Source organism: Ovis canadensis, chromosome 11, assembly GCF_042477335.2.
Source record: "Ovis canadensis isolate MfBH-ARS-UI-01 breed Bighorn chromosome 11, ARS-UI_OviCan_v2, whole genome shotgun sequence".
Classification (NCBI taxonomy): Eukaryota; Metazoa; Chordata; class Mammalia; order Artiodactyla; family Bovidae; genus Ovis; species Ovis canadensis.
In genome coordinates this window covers 58,322,491-58,338,386 of record NC_091255.1, presented here as the reverse complement: position 1 = coordinate 58,338,386, position 15,896 = coordinate 58,322,491, and the positions used below count along the sequence as shown (strand labels likewise).

Below are 15,896 nucleotides of genomic sequence, written 5' to 3'. Positions count from 1 at the left end.
TTATTTTCTTGTGTGAGCCCTGGAGCTGCTATAACAGATTGCCACAAACTGGGGGGCTTAAAACAACAGAAATCTGCCTCTCACAGTTCTGGAGACCAGAGTCTGAATCCAGGGGTGGGCAGGGCTCTCTTCTGCCTCTTGCAGCTTCTGGTGACCCCAGGGGTCCTTCAGTTAAACAATGAAAAGGGACAGAAGGGGCCTGGTTTAGCCTTGCAACCAGGCATCTCTCCCCAGCCTCCTCCCCTCCACCTTGGGAACCTGCACCTTGTACTTCCATGTACCCTTCAAGGGTGGGGAGAGGGGCTTGTGTTCAGGATGGACTCCTCCTCATTTCTGCTGGTCGCAGTCGGGGAAGTGACACCCCACCACAGCTGTCTGGCTTCATGGTCAGCAGGTCAGCCCTTCACTCTCCTTTCTCCATCCGCTGCCCAACAGAGAGAAGGATGTGATAGTCCGGCAGCAAGTCCTCCCAGGGCCGAAGCCCCTTGCAGAGGGACCGTCCCCAGGCTTACCTGCTATGCCCTCACCTGCTCCCCTGTGGACATTTGTCCCTTTCATGCCCAGGGGGCTGGGTGACCAGCAGCAGCTACGCTCATTCCTCCTCTCCAGGCCACACCTCCACCATCTCTGAAGGTGTCACTTTCTCTGATTTCTAAAAACCTATAAATCAGGGACTTCCCTGGGTGTCCAGTGGTTAAGACTCCATACTTCCACTGCTAGGGGTGTGGGTTCAGTCCTTGGTTGGGGAACAAAGATCCCACATGCCAGGTGGCACAGCCCCAAAAGCAAACAAAAACTATAAATTACTAACAGAAAGCAAGGACAACTGGGTGTTTCCTCTTCTCTGAGAGTTATTTTTTTAATCCATTGTTACATTTTCCATCTGCCACAGAGAGTCAAGCCGTAGAACCAGGAAGGAGGCCCTGCCAGGAGTGTTGGCAGAGTCAGCTCCAATCTTGACGTCACTCATGCTGGGCAGTGATGCCCCACGCACTGGGGCCAGAGCACCTCCCACTCTTCCTGTACAGACACAGGCTGGACAGCTGCCCCTTGAGGCCCCACTGTCTGCCTCTGCGTTCTTTTCAGGAAAAGGCATCTTTTCACTCGGTGGTTCAGGTCAGGGACACAGCCCTGTTGCCAATGCCAGGTACTAGCACTGACTGTGGTAACTGAAACAGGCAATAAAGCAAATGGGATCAAGGGTGATGGAAGTACACAAGACCAGGAAGAAGCAGCCAACGAGTCTACCAAGAAACGAGTATGCTTTTTATTGTCAGGAAACATCCATTCTTAAACAACAGTGTTTGCTTCACTCTTAGCTGAAAATGGCTCTGAGTGACATTCTCTTGCCAGTCTGGACGTGGTGTAACCATGCTGCAGTGTGTTTGCTGTAACTAGAAATATCTTTGGCATTTTCTTCCCTTTAGCGTCATAACTTGTAAAACATTTGTACAAAAAAATGTAGATTTACAGAAAATATGCATATAAATCACTTATCCTAAAACGTAGTAAATAACGTAGCAAAAACTTGATCAAATCCGTTTCATACACAAGCTGGACAAATTGGCTGTGCGTAATCTCTAACTTATCTATGGCGTTTTATAAATTAGTGCTTCGACATTAAAAAGGAGGTTTATAAAAAGACCCCTCATAGCATCAAAAACTCTTAATTTCTCTCTCCATTTCCACTTTTTGTAGACCCTAGAATTTATACTCATCACAAACATATCACCATTCTTATAAAAAGTAGTTATTTTAAGAAAAAAGTTGCACTGCAATCATGATAGGTTACATTCAAAATTCCATGTTATCAAGAGTTCTTCCCTTTATAAACACATGTCTGAAATAAGAGCCCCATGCCCATCCATGCAGAAGTATCTGGTAAGCAGGGTACCAGCCTCGGTTTCATTGCTCGGGGCCACGTGGTCACGACACTGGCAGGCGTCTAGGTCCAGAGCGGCCTCCCCCTCCCATCTGTGCCCCTCCTCTGCCTTGCACCCTCCTCAAGAGACTTTGCAGTTGTTCCTGGAGCAGCGTCTGGGGGGGCTCTGGGGGAGGTGGGTGCCCTTGGCTTTTCGGAGGCTGGTCCTCTTGTGGCCAGAGCTGGTGGCGAGGGAGCAGGGCCGGCCGTGCGCCATCCTGGCACTCAGGCCGGTGGCCATCGAGAAGGACTTGAGGTGGCTCCTGAGGGCCGTGGGCAGCGGCAGCCTGTCCAGCAGGTGTGCAGGCGTGCAAGACACCACTGCCCGGCAGCACAGGTCCTGCAAGCTCAGGACTTGGGAAAGAAAAGGAAACCCGGTTCACTTGCAGTGTCCTGGGTGTGGGGCCAGCCCCGGGGCGGCAGGATGCCTGTCCACCCTCCTCTCTGGGACTCTGGGGCAAGACGTCAAGGCCCAGTCTCCCACCCTGTGCCTACAGGGGGCAATTAGAAATAGATGGTCCTGCTTTTGTCTCCTTAAACCCAGTTTGCCTCCAAACTTGAGACCACAACCGTCCCTCCCACTGGGTCTGAGAGATGAGTCCTGGCCTGCAATGGCCAATCACGTCTCCTCAGGATTCATGCAACCAGCTTTTGGGGCTTGAGGCCAAGGGCTTCAGGAAATGTGCTTCCCAACAGAGTAGCTGACCCAGAATAATGTGTTATCAGCTTTATAAAGACATACTGGAGAACACACCAGAAAAGCAAATGCTGTCACTTATATTTCAGCTACATTGTTCGTTTTATGAGTCAGAGCCCCTGCTCAAACAGAGCGGGACTCCCCAGGGGCCTGCTGGGAGCAGAGACTTCGTCTCACCCTTGGTGCAGTCAGGGCACTCCTCAACCCCTGGAGCATCAGACAGAAGAAACACAACCCAAGGCTTTGCTTCCTTTTAGAATCAAGGTCCTAACAACTTTCAGAACAGTGCTTCTCAACTGAGGGCGATTTTGACTCCCTAGGACATTTGGCAAAATCTGGAGACATTTGTGGTTTTCACAAATGGGGGCAGGGAGACCAAGGGTGCAGCTCACCCACAGCATAGGGGATGCCCCCACTAGAGGACACACCATCCCATCTGGCTGTAGTGCCAAGGGGCAGAAGCTCTGATTTATGAGAATGGAGATAGCGACCTGGGGGCAGGTCCTGGGAGGCTGACCGCTGGAGGGGCTGCCGGGCAGCCCGGAGGAGCACCTACCCTTGCTCGGCCTCCAGAGCCGGTCCATCCCGTGCCGCAGCAGCACGATCCTGGCCAGCTCCATAAAGGACTCAGTGATGTTGAAATTGCACAGTGGGCTGACCTCGAAGAACGTCACACCCAGGCGCTCTGCGTAGGCCTGGGCCTGCTCCGTGGGGACCTGCCGCTTGAAGGCCAGGTGCAGGCGGTTCCCCACCAGGATCTTAGGGACCCCTGGGGCATGCTAAAGGGTGACAAAGAGGCAAGGAAAGTGGGTCAGGCACAAGCTTTGTTGTTGTAATGACAGGTGCCCTGGGGTGATATACATGTAGAACTTCAGAATATGTCCTTTTTTGAAAATAGGGGCTTTGCAGATGGAATTAGTTAAGATCTTAGGGTGGACCTGACATCCCGTCACTGTGACCTTATAAGAAGGGGAGAGGACACAGGACGCTCAGGGAAGAAGGCACATGACGGCAGAGCAGAGATGGAGTGAGGCGTCCAGAGATCAAAGGCCAGGGACTGTCAGCAACACCAGAAGCTGGAGGAGGCAGGAAGGACCCTCCTCTCAGACAGAGGGAGCCAACACCTTGATTTTGGACTCTGACCCCAGAACGCAGAGAATGAGTTTCCTTTGTGTTCAGCCACACAGTCTGTGGTGAGCTGTTACGGCCACCCCAGGACACTTACAACGGTGGATGGGACTGACCACTAGACGTCTCCATTGGCAGCTGGGCCGGTCAGGGCCGCAGATAGCAGCCTAGTTAGCACTGGTCAACCCACCTGACTGTGTGCAGGGCCTCGTCCTGTGCTAAGAGGTGACATGTCCTCCCCGCTGTGGCTGGAGCCTTGTGCCCTGGCTCCCCTGCCCACCCCTCCATGGGCCCACAGGGAGGGAGCCCTGCCCCGTTATACCTCATTGATCTCCTTAATCCACCGGTCGATGCCATCAAAGGACCAGCGGTTCGCGATGTCGTATACCAGGATCACACCCTGGGGAGACAACAGTCACTTGTGGAGAGACTGGCCAGCACGCAGGCCACTCAGGCACACACTCACAACGAGCTAAACAGTCATTCTACTTATTTTAATGCAAAACACATTTTTTAAAATTTATGTGCCAAATGTAGCAGCTATATGATCATTTCCAATGATAATTTCATAAGCTCATGGAGAAACCCTCAAATGCGAAGGTAAGTTGGGTAGTAGAACTCAGTTCCCCACATTCATGAGCTGGTCTAGGGACATGGAATGTGGGGGGACTGCAGAGCCCGCCCACCTGGACAGAGAGTTCCCACACACGTGCAGACACACACATGTGAGTGTGGTGCACACACAACCCACATGCCTGCATATTTATCTGTGTACATGCATAAATGCACGTGAATGCACACCACTCATGCACACGCGTGTACAAATATAACACATGCAACCACACCCCCCTGATGCTGAAGGCTTGGGAGTCACCAAACAGTCCACAGCACAACTTTAGACTCTGGCATCAGCTTATATGTGAGCTAATTGCTTTGTCCTCCAAGTATCCATTAACGAGCATTCCGAAAGTCATTATTAAAGTCAGTTTGACCTCCCAGTTCAGGGGATGTTACCTGTGCGCCCCGAGAGTAAGAGCGGAATATGGTACAAAATCTTCCCTGACCCGATGTGTCCCTGGAAAAGATGTTGGAGGCCTGTAAGAAGAAATCACTACTTCCTGACAATAAAGTTTTTGAACTTGGGAGCCAGAGCAAGTATATTTTATAATTGTCAGTCAGTGGCCATCCCAAAGGAAACTCCAAGCCCCCAGCAAAACGTTGGGCACATTTTCCCTGGAGAGATCCAGACCTTGAGATGTCCTTCTGGGCGCTTTCTCTTTTCTAATTATTTGAAAAGTCAACTAGAGAAAGTAATAATGGGTTGAAGTGTGATGTGTTAGCCACTCAGTCGTTTCTGACTCTTTGCGACCCCATGGACTATATATAGCCCGCCAGGCTCTGCTGTCCATGGGATTTCCCAGGCCAGAAGACTGGAGTGGGTTGCCATTTCCCTTCTCCAGGGTAACAGGTTTCCACATAATAATTCTGACATTTCAATAAATCTAATTTAGGTTTTTTACAAGTTGTTTAATTTGGAGATAAAGCTATCTTTGGAATGAGTCTACACTGAGGGAGAAATAGGCCAAAGGATTTGGTGGGGCCACTCCACTTCCAATTAGGTCAAAAACATCATGGGAATTCCCTGACATCCAGTGCTTAGCACTCCTCGCTTTCACTGCCAAGGGCACAGGTTCAATCCCTGCTCAGGGAACTAAGATCTGGTAAGAAAAGATCACATGAAGCCAGCCCTGTGGATACATCCCTATGTTCCTCAAAATGAGGAAGTGATCCTGGGATGCATTCATCAGGATAAAGAAGAATAGCACTTTGGGACAGACTCCACCGTCTCAGGGCATTTACTGAGATGGACCGACCACCCCAACCAGGCACAGGGGCTCCATTTCAGATGCCAAGGAAACAGGAGCAGCTGTTACAACAGCCTTCTGAGTCCAGGACAAGTTTGGATTGAGAGGGGAGCCCTCAGGAGGTCTCTGGGGAGGAAGGAAGGGAAAGGAGATTTGAGAGTCAGCAGGGACAGGGACATCGAGCAGACATCATGGAGAGAGGCTTCCTGGGTCCGCCTTGGGGGCTTACTTGCTCCTGGTTAAGGGTAGGTGGGGGTGGGAGAAGGGGCTCTGGGCCCTCTGGAGACACTTGCGGCCTTGAGAGGTCTGGCATGGTCAGGCGGGAGAATGGAACCATGCAGGTGGCCCAGGAGAGGGGATGACACAGGAGCTAGTGATGGTGGTCAGGAAAGCCACACGGCGTGGGGGCAACCCAGGGATTAGTCACAGCAGGAAAGCCCTAGTCACCCACCCCTAGAACTGGAGGGCCAGGGGTATCACACCAGAGCAACAGAACCAAGGCTGCCTGGAGTGGGGACCAAGAAAGAGACCCAATCCAGAGCTGGGCGACACCCTGGCCTCTTACACCCCACCCCTGTCCACCCTCCGCCCTGTTGAGCTTGGTCACAGCGTGTGGCCCCTCAGCACTAGCGAGGCAGAAGAAGAGTCCACGTGCTCTAGACTGACTCTGAGGCCCATGCAGATGTCAGCTCCCACGGGAGCTGTTGGGTCAGGCTGGGGCTATAGCAGTGGGTCTTCCCTCAGGTGCTACCAGAGTCCCCAAGGGCCAGGACAGCTCCCCCATCCCATCTTCAGGGGTCAGGAGGGACCCCTGACTCACCAGAGCTGCAGCTTCACCCGCCGGCCGTCCAGCAGGATGGTGGTGGTCTTGTAGTCGATGCCTGTGAAAGAGGGTCGAGGCAGCTTAAGTGCCAAGCACTTCCATGAAGTCTTGTTCAGGTAAAAGGTGCAGATCAGAGGGACAATCTCATGCTGGGGGAGAGAGGACTTCCCACTGGTGGGATCCAGCGCTCATGGGGCTGCTGAACTGGGCCCTACTTGGACCCTGGCCCACCAGCCTCACCTACCTTCTATTTGAAGCAGGGTCTCCAACCTCCGCTCCTCCCTTACCACCACTGCCTCCAGCTCAGTGCCCAGGTCCCTGCCACTACCTGAGCGGTGGGCAGCAGGAGCCCCAGAACCATTCTGCAGCGGGCTCTACACATGGCCTGCTGGCCCCAGGTTTGCTGAGAGACTGTGGGCAGCCCAGCCACACACAATTGTCTCTGCTGGACCCAGGGCTAGAACATGGTGCTCCTTTCCTCCAAGTTATCGCACTGTGAATGTAAGGTAAAAGTGTATAGAAAATGAAATTAGTTATGAAGTATTTTCTCAACTATACAAAGACGAAACATGTACCTACATGCACTAGGGTGATGAAATAAAGTTCCTGTTCTATGGCAAGATGAGAAAAACAGACATAAATAGTTTTTCTGCCCATATGGACTGCCTCCCTCCTCCGCTTTATGTATTGGATATCTGCATTGACCACAACTCCATAGGAGACAACATGCGTGCCTGCTAAGTCACTTCAGTTGTGTCCGACTCCTTGTGACCCCATGGAGTGTAGCCTACCAGGCTCCTCTGTCCATGGGATTCTCCAGGCCAGAGTACTGGAGTGGGTTGCCATGCCCTCCTCCAGGGGATCGTCCCGACCGAGGGATCCAATCTGCATCTCCTGCATTGCAGGCAGATTCTTTACTGCTGAGCCGCCGGGAAAGCCCATAGGAGAGAACATTCCTTCTTAATTTTGTAAACCATCAGGATGGCCTGGTCAGCACTTGATAACTCCTCAGGAGATAACCTTGCGTAATGTTGTGAGGGATCCTGATGACCCAGATTTGCTTTGGATGAGCAGACCTAGATTGTATCAACCTTCAACATGCCTTTTGATGTATATCCCTTTGTCTCAAAAACATTTATAACTGTGCTTTGACCTGTGACAGGCAGAGCAGTCCTCAGAGCTTTCCGAAAGACAGTCTCCCAGGTTATAATTCACAGGTTGGTGCAAATAAAATTTTCCATTACTTTCTTGCAAAACGTTAGTCTCTTAGTCATGTCCGACTCTTTGCAACCCCATGGACTAGGGCCCACCAGGCTTCTCTGTTCATGGAATTCTCCAGGCAAGAATAATGGAGTGGGTTGTCATCTCCTACCCCAGGGGATTTTCCCAACCCAGGGGTTGAACCTGGGCTTCCTGCATTGCAGGCAGATTCTGTACCATCTGAGCCACCAGGGAAACCCTTCATTTTCTTTCTTAGACTAATTGATTAATTAGTCTAATTTTCAGTGACAGTCATGGTGTAGTGACAGGATATCAGAGACACCCCCCCAGAGGACACCAGGGGTCTACCCTGAATGGGCACTTGGTATCAGCCTTTTGAGCCCCGCCAGCTTCTCGGTATTCCTCGGGTGTTCTGGTGAGCTCTCCTAATATCCAGATCTCACTGTTTAAGTGATGATCCTACAACTTTTATTTAAGGTCTTCTGTACTTGACTTGGAGTCTTAAGGGGCACTAGTGAATTTCCTTGGTAGAGTCCTAGGGAGGTCTGGGCAGGAAGCCCAAAGAAACATGGACAGCTGGAGTTTTGTTAAATTTGGCTCCAATTAAGAAGAAAAAAGAAAAAAAAAACCAAGTCGATACATGGTCTGACCAAACAGTTTGCCAGTGACACAAGACAGCTTGCTCAGCCCCAAGAACAAGGGACATCAGGCCGCCACAAGGTGTCCTCAGGTGACTGAGAACCTAACGGAGATGTCTGAGGATCGATCCTCCAGACGTGTAGCAGTGCTACTGCTGCTGCTGCTGCTGCTAAGTTGCTTCAGTCGTGTCCAACTCTGTGCGACTCCATAGACGGCAGCCCACCAGGCTCCCCTGTCCCTGGGATTCTCCAGGCAAGAATACTGGAGTGGGTTGCCATTTCCTTCTCCAATGCGTGAAAGTGAAGTCGCTCAGTCGTGTCCGACTCTTTGCGACCCCATGGACTGCAGCCCACCAGGCTCCTCCACCCATGGGATTCTCCAGGCAAGAGTACTGGAGTGGGGTGCCATTGCCTTCTCCGAGCAGTGCTACAGCAGATCCCAGATCCCATTACAAGGATTAAGTAAACGCTGTTCTTCTGGGGACACACGTGATAAAAGCTGATCACCAAGTACTCCAAGCACCACCCATGGTGGTTTTAGACTGTCAGAGGGTGAAACTGAGATAAGTAAAAAAGTCGAGCTGATCCTGGGAGTAACTCCTTGGAGAGCTAGACTCAGAAGCAGCTCAAAGCTCATCAACCACGCTGTCCTCAGAAAGTTGTTCAGATCATATCTCATCTCTGAATTAAGCAACCAAATCGATAATGGGAAACTGTGCTTCAGAGGCCAAACAGCTCATGGATGGAGAGCCACCTATGGGGACACAAGCTGCGTTTACATAGAACAGATGCTTGCAAGTGCTTACTTAATTGGGAATTAAAGGAAATCCTGCCCTGAGATGACCAAGTTGGGATTCTTTTTTCGGCATTCCAAAGCTGATTTTTGTGTGAACACTCAGAGGAAGCTAGCAGAGGATAATTTCGTACTATGTCAGTCAGTCTGCAGGACCCCTGCCTACAGGGTCTCCTGGAAACTAGAGTGATAAAAAGCTTTTCTTTTTTCTAAAGTTGGATTGCATGCATGCATACTAAGTCGCTTCAGTCGTGTCTGACTCTGCAACCCTATAGACTGAAGCCTGCCAGGCTCCTCTGTCCATGGGATTCTCCAGGCAAGAATACTGGAGTGGGTTGCCATGCTCTCCTCTAGGGGATCTTCCCGACCCAGGGATCGAACCTGCATCTCTATGTCTCCTGCATTGGCAGGCAGGTTCTTTACCACTAGTGCTACCTGGGAAGCCTTAAAATTGGATTAGCCGCAGAAAATATTTGTGGGGCTAGTTTCTTGGATCATTTGAATTGGAAAGGTTCCTAATTGTCAAAATTTCAAAAAACTCATCTTAAAATATTGTACCTGTTTTAATCTGTATGCAGAAGCCCCAAGGGGGGAACTTCCCTGGACATATAGTGCTTAAGAATCCAGATTGCAACAGAGAGGATGCGAGTTCTACTCCTGGTCAGGATAGATCCCACATGTTGCTGAGCAACTAAACCCATGCGCAGAAACTCCTGAGCCCAAGCACACAATGAAGATCCCGCCTGCCGCAATGAAGACCCGACACAACAACAACAAAAGAAGTCTTATTCATAAGTCTCCTGTCTTAAAGCAGGTTAAGGGCAATGCCAACGTGTCTGGTGTGGATGGCAGACTATTCAGCTTCACATTCTGAGGACACGTCATCCAAGTGTTTAGGACAGAGCACAGATTCCAGAGAGTGTTTAGGTCAGTAGTTTTGGATCTGGGCAATTGCATCTTTTTAAAATAAATGTTTATGTATTTAATTTTATTTATTTTTGGCTGCACCAACTCTTCACTGCTACACTTGGGCTTTCTCTAGCTGTGGCAAGTGGGCTTATTGTGGTGGCTTCTCTTGTTCCAGAGCATAGGCTCTAGAGTTCGAAGTCTCAGTATTTGTGGTGTGTAGGCTTAGTGGCCCAGCAGCATGTGGACTCTTCCCAGACTAGGGATCAAACCTGAGTTCCCTGCATTGGTGGGAGAATTCTTAAACACTGGGCCACCAGGGAAGTCCTGAAATTACATCTTGTAGCGACTACCAAGGACCTCTGTACAGTCCTTTAAATCCCTTCAAATGCTTATGTCCTTCCTTTTGCAATAGTCAGCAATGGGGCATATGGAGCATAAGACACCCACACACATACACAATAAATAAATAGAATATATACACATTTACTAAATAGAGTGAACATATGCATGATAAACAGGTATGACTGCATATAATATATACACATAATAAATATAATTACCTTATATATTTTTATATAAGCTACACATAAATTAGAGATACCAAGGGAGCATTTCATGCAAAGATGGGCACAATAAAGGACAGAAATGGTATGGACCTAACAGAAGCTGAAGATATTAAGAAGAGGTGGCAAGAATACACAGAAGAACTGTACAAAAAAGATCTTCACAACCCAGATAATCACAGATTAAACCCAGATAAACCCAGATGGTGTGATCACTCATCTAGAGCCAGACATCCTGGAGTGTGAAGTCAAGTGGGCCTAAGGAACCATCACTATGAACAAAGCTAGTGGAGGTGATGGAACTCCAGTTGAGCTATTTCAAATCCTAAAAGATGATGCTGTGAAAGTGCTACACTCACTATGCCAGCAAATTTGGAAAACTCAGCAGTGGCCACAGTTTTGAAAAGGTCAGTTTTCATTCCAATCCCAAAGAAAGGCAACGCCAAAGAATGCTCAAACTACCACACAGTTGCACTCATCTCACATGGCGGCAAAGTAATGCTCAAAGTTCTCCAAACCAGGCTTTAATAATACGTGAACTGTGAAATTCCAGATGTTCAAGCTGGTTTTAGAAAAGGCAGAATAACCAGAGATCAAATTGCCAACATCCACTGGATCATCGAAAAAGGAGGAGAGTTCCAGAAAAACATCTATTTCTGCTTTATGGACTATGCCAAAGCCTTTGACTGTGTGGATCACAATAAACTGTGGAAAATTCTGAAAGAGATGGGAATACCAGACCATCTGACCTGCCTCTTGAGAAACCTGTATGCGGGTCAGGAAACAACAGTTAGAACTGGACATGGAACAACAGACTGGTTCCAAATAGGAAAAGGAGTAAGTCAAGGCTGTACACTGTCACCCTGCTTATTTAACTTATATGCAGAGTACATCGTGAGAAACGCTGGGCTGGTGGAAGCACAAGCTGGAATCAAGATTGCCAGGAGAAATATCAGTAACCTCAGATATGCAGATGATACCACCTTTATGGCAGAAAGGGAAGAAGAACTAAAGAGCCTCTTGATGAAAGTGAAAAAGGAGAGTGAAAAAGTTGGCTTAAAGCTCAACATTCAGAAAACGAAGATCATGGCATCCGGTCCCATCACTTCATGGCAAGTAGATGGGGAAATAGTGGAAACATTGAGAGACTTTATTTTGGGGGGCTCCAAAATCACTGCAGATGGTGACTGCAGCCATGAAGTTAAAAGATGCTTACTCCTTGGAAGAAAAGTTGTGACCAACCTAGACAGCATATTAAAAAGCAGAGACATTCATTACTTTGCCAACAAATGTCTGTCTAGTCAAGGCTATGGTTTTTCCAGTAGTCATGTATGAATGTGAGAGTTGGACCATAAAGAAAGCTAAGTGCTGAAGAATTGATGCTTTTGAACTGTGGTGTTGGAGAAGACTCTTGAGAGTCCCTTGGACTGCAAGGAGATCCAACCAGTCCATCCTAAAGGAGATCAGTCCTGAGTGTTTATTGGAAGAACTGATGTTGAAGCTGAAACTCCAATACTTTGGCCACCTGATGCAAAGAACTGACTCATGTGAAAAGACCCTGATGTTGGGAAAGATAGAAGGCAGGAGGAGAAGGGGACAACAAAGGATATGATGATTGGATGGGGGCTCAATGAATATGAGTTTGAGTAAACTCCGGGAGTTGGTGATGGACAGGAAGGCCTGGTGTGCTGCAGTCCATTGGGTCAAAAAGAGTTGTACACAACTGAGCATGAACTGATCCATATTTATATAGAGAGAATATAGAAATATATATTTATGGTTCAGTGGTAAAGACTCCACTTTCAATACAGGAGACATGGGTTTGATCCCTGGTGGAGAAGATCCCCTGGAGGAGGAAATGGCAACCCACTCCAGTATTCTTGACTGGGGAATCCCATGGACAGAGGAGTCTGGTAGGCTACAGTCCATGGGGGTCACAAGAGTCAGACATGACTTAGCAACTAAACCACCACCAGCACACATAAAAGTTAACTTTGAAGTTGCTCAGATGGTAAAGAATCTGCCCACAATGCGAGAGACCTGGGTTCGATTCCTGGGTCAGGAAGATTCCCTGGAGAAGGGAATGGCTACCCACTGCAGTATTCTTGCCTGGAGAATCCCATGGACAGAGATCACAATCCTGGTGGACATGACTGAGGGGCTAATGCTTTTTTTGCGCGCGCACACACACACACACACACACACACATACATACACACAAATATTTAGTTTTTCCCTTGGAATGCTTAAAGGTTTTGCACTGTCTGCCTGAAGCAACACACAAGTACACTTGGGCATCTATTTTTGCATCTGGAGATAACGTGGGCTTTGACACATTTGTTTCCAGACAATGAGAGAGGATGCTTGCTACTCACAGGCTAGAGGGCTGTTTCACTTTTATCCTAAAGGAAGTTGATCTACTGCATGAGCTGGGCTGGCTCCTTTGATTTAGAAAGTCTCCTAGCGTACTGATATTTTAGGTCCACAATAAAAAAAGGTTTTCATAAATGTGAAAGCATTTGTTCCTGATGGTCTTCTTAAGCATACTACTAAAATGAGGGTTTTTTTTTTCGATCATATATAGAATTTTATTAAAAAGTCAAACTCATAGACACAGAATGCAGAGTAGTAGTTGCCAGGGGCTGGGTGGTAGGGAAAGAGGGAGAAGTTATTAAAAGCACATAAACTTTCAGCTATAAGACGAATAAAGTCTGAGGATCTAATGTATAACATGATGACTGTAGTTGATAACATTGTGCTGTATGACTGAAGTTTGCTGAGAGGGTGGAAGTCAGATGTTCTCATCCCTGTTGTCCCCAAGAAAAAGAGAGGTAGAAGATATGTAAAGTGATGCTTGGGTTAATTAACAAGATAGGGTAATCCTTTCACAATGCGTATGTGGGTCAGGTCATTGTGAGGTACTATTTAAATACCTTACAGTTTTTTCAATTATACCTCAATGAAGCTGAAATTTAAAAAAAAATAATAGTAAATAAAAATCATACAGATTTTACAAAAGAAAGAAGTCAGAGGCAGTTCTCAGTTATAATGTTAGAACATAATTATATAAGTGTGAAAGTCTCCATAGGCTAGCTTAAGCCTACAAGGGAAAGAGAGAAATTGTGCAGGACATTACATTATATTTAAAGGATACAATTAAACTTCTGTATCTTTTCAAGTTCAGAAGCCACAGACCAGCTTTCTTCAGGAACAGAAGATGAAGGATGTATGGGTATTTCTTGCTGACTAATCTGGGTCAGCCTTCTGCACCATGATATTACTGTTGTCACATATCTTTCATATGGTCTGGGATGTTGAATTTGAATTAACTGATTTTGTCCATCAGGAAAAGTTAACTTACACCAACCTAAGGTGAGACCTTGAGTTACCTGTCTCTTTTCGATAAAAGAGCCAAAATTCCAATTCAGGGTTAAAGTAATGCCATCTAAAAAGATAGCATGTACTTTGTCATCTGAGTATGCACGAAATCTTCCCACGCAGGGCACGAACGATTCTCTCAAAAGCAAAGGCAGTAGTACACTGCTGTCATTTATCCCAGGGCAGCATATACGATAGTTATGGCTTAAAGAAAGCCTCATCTTGGCACAAGGCTGAAGAATTCTGGTTGCCTGTTTAATTAGAGAACACACAGAAAATGGACTTCCTGGCCTATCCGGAGGAAGGTTATTTACTGAGTAAGTTTTCTCTTCTCTCTCTTCTGATTCTTCTTGAATGGAATAATATGTAAAATAGTTCCCCAAATAAGCTCCTTCTGATTTGAAAACAGATCCATCTCCAGGATAAATCTCTACTGAGTTCATATGTTTATGGGTTAGTCTATAGGTAACACCCTTGTACCAAACCACTTTGACTAGTCCATGGTAGGAATATTCTTCTTCACCAAACTGTTTCTGTGAAAGTGAATCAGAAAAGTTCCACCTGTGCAAGTGTGGGGCAGGACAGCTCAGTAACGGGGCCCTAGGAAGAACAGAAACTTCTTTTCCTCGTTCCTCAGAAACATCAGAAGTTAACATTCTCTTCTGGGTGATATCTGCATCAATTCCAGACATACTGCTGATTTTATTATGAAAACGAAGTGCTAAAGACAAAGGGTATTTCCATTCCTCCGGACAGGAGGCCACAGACCAGCACTGCTTTACCCATGTGTATACACGTGTCCTTCGTGCAAGGTGAAGACAGCACCTCCCTCCGTTTGGCTCCATTCACACAACTCTTCTCTGAATGTTCTTTGGATTTCATGATCTGATGATAAAGTTCATTTTCTTTATTCTTCAGTCTCTGTCCTGATAAACTTCCATGGGTACAGATTTTTCCAGTTTTTTCAACTTGTTTGTCCTTTTTGCCTTTATTATTTTTTTTAGACGCTTCTATAGATGAGTCTGGCTGCTGGCTTACTTTACACAAAAAATGTACTGTAAATTCATGCTGAGATTTGGGCAGGCAAAGGTATTCGTGACCATCTAAAGATGATATCCTCACAGTGCCGCTCTGCATACATGTCATGCCATCATCAGTGTCGAGACCGGGCCATCTCACTTCTGAGACATCAATCAAGATATGCGTTTTCATTTCAGATAAAAAAGGACAGGTAGCAAAAGAATTACAAAAATCGAGGGCTCGTTGTAACTGCTCTCGGTAAGCGCTGATCACAAAGTGTGTCCTTTGGCGAATTCTTTCTGGCTGTTGTTAAGGATGTGCTGAAACAGGAGGTGCCTTTTCAAATAAAAATTCAGAGCCACAGGGAGAAAGCTGCAGTCTGGAACCATCAATTCATTGCACTTGCACTGAATCATCTTCATAAAGTACCATTTGCACTCTAGCTGCCATTACTGTGACTGTGGGCAAAATGTCCTTCCAAGGCAAAGGCTGAAGGAAACAGCAAACACAGTGGCACCAATAGTTCTCTTCATGTACAAAAGTTCTATCAAAATAAATGGATGAACATAAGCACAACACACTGCCACTGAGCTTACTTTTTGGATGAAAAGTGATGATCTTACCCTGACCTGACCTGACTGCCTTGATTAATCCTGAGGGCTTTACCTCAGTAGTGTGGGAAGATAATTGAGAGGGAGAAGACAGCCCACCAAGTTATAACTGCCCGTATCATTTTAGTAGCTTTACTTCTGAAGTTTAACTTCTGCAAATTGGATGCTCAGGATCTCACTTCAGATAACAAGCAAATTCCATCTTTGCAAAAAGAATACAGTAAATCAGAGACTTCCCTGGTGCTCCAGTGGCTAAGACTTCGTACTCTCAAAGCAGGGGTCCCGGGTTTGATCCCTGGTCAGGAAACTAGATCCCACATGCTGCAATT

At 47.2% G+C, this 15,896-nt stretch overlaps 1 protein-coding gene and 1 pseudogene across 1 annotated transcript in view; both read right to left on the bottom strand.

Annotated features, from left to right (window-relative positions):
• Positions 1 to 1,245: 1,245 nt before the first annotated feature.
• RAB40B (RAB40B, member RAS oncogene family) overlaps positions 1,246 to 15,896 on the bottom strand; it is a 31,222-nt gene continuing 16,571 nt past the window's right edge. Inside the window, exons 2-6 of the mRNA XM_069541872.1 lie at positions 6,432 to 6,492; positions 4,761 to 4,821; positions 4,069 to 4,146; positions 3,175 to 3,397; positions 1,246 to 2,275 (exon numbers count right to left, since the gene is read on the bottom strand). Coding sequence (XP_069397973.1) covers positions 2,004 to 2,275; positions 3,175 to 3,397; positions 4,069 to 4,146; positions 4,761 to 4,821; positions 6,432 to 6,492 — 695 coding nt within the window. The 3' untranslated portion in view covers positions 1,246 to 2,003. The remainder of the gene's footprint in view (positions 2,276 to 3,174; positions 3,398 to 4,068; positions 4,147 to 4,760; positions 4,822 to 6,431; positions 6,493 to 15,896) is intronic.
• LOC138414427 (uncharacterized protein C5orf34 homolog) lies at positions 13,585 to 15,406 on the bottom strand (annotated as a pseudogene).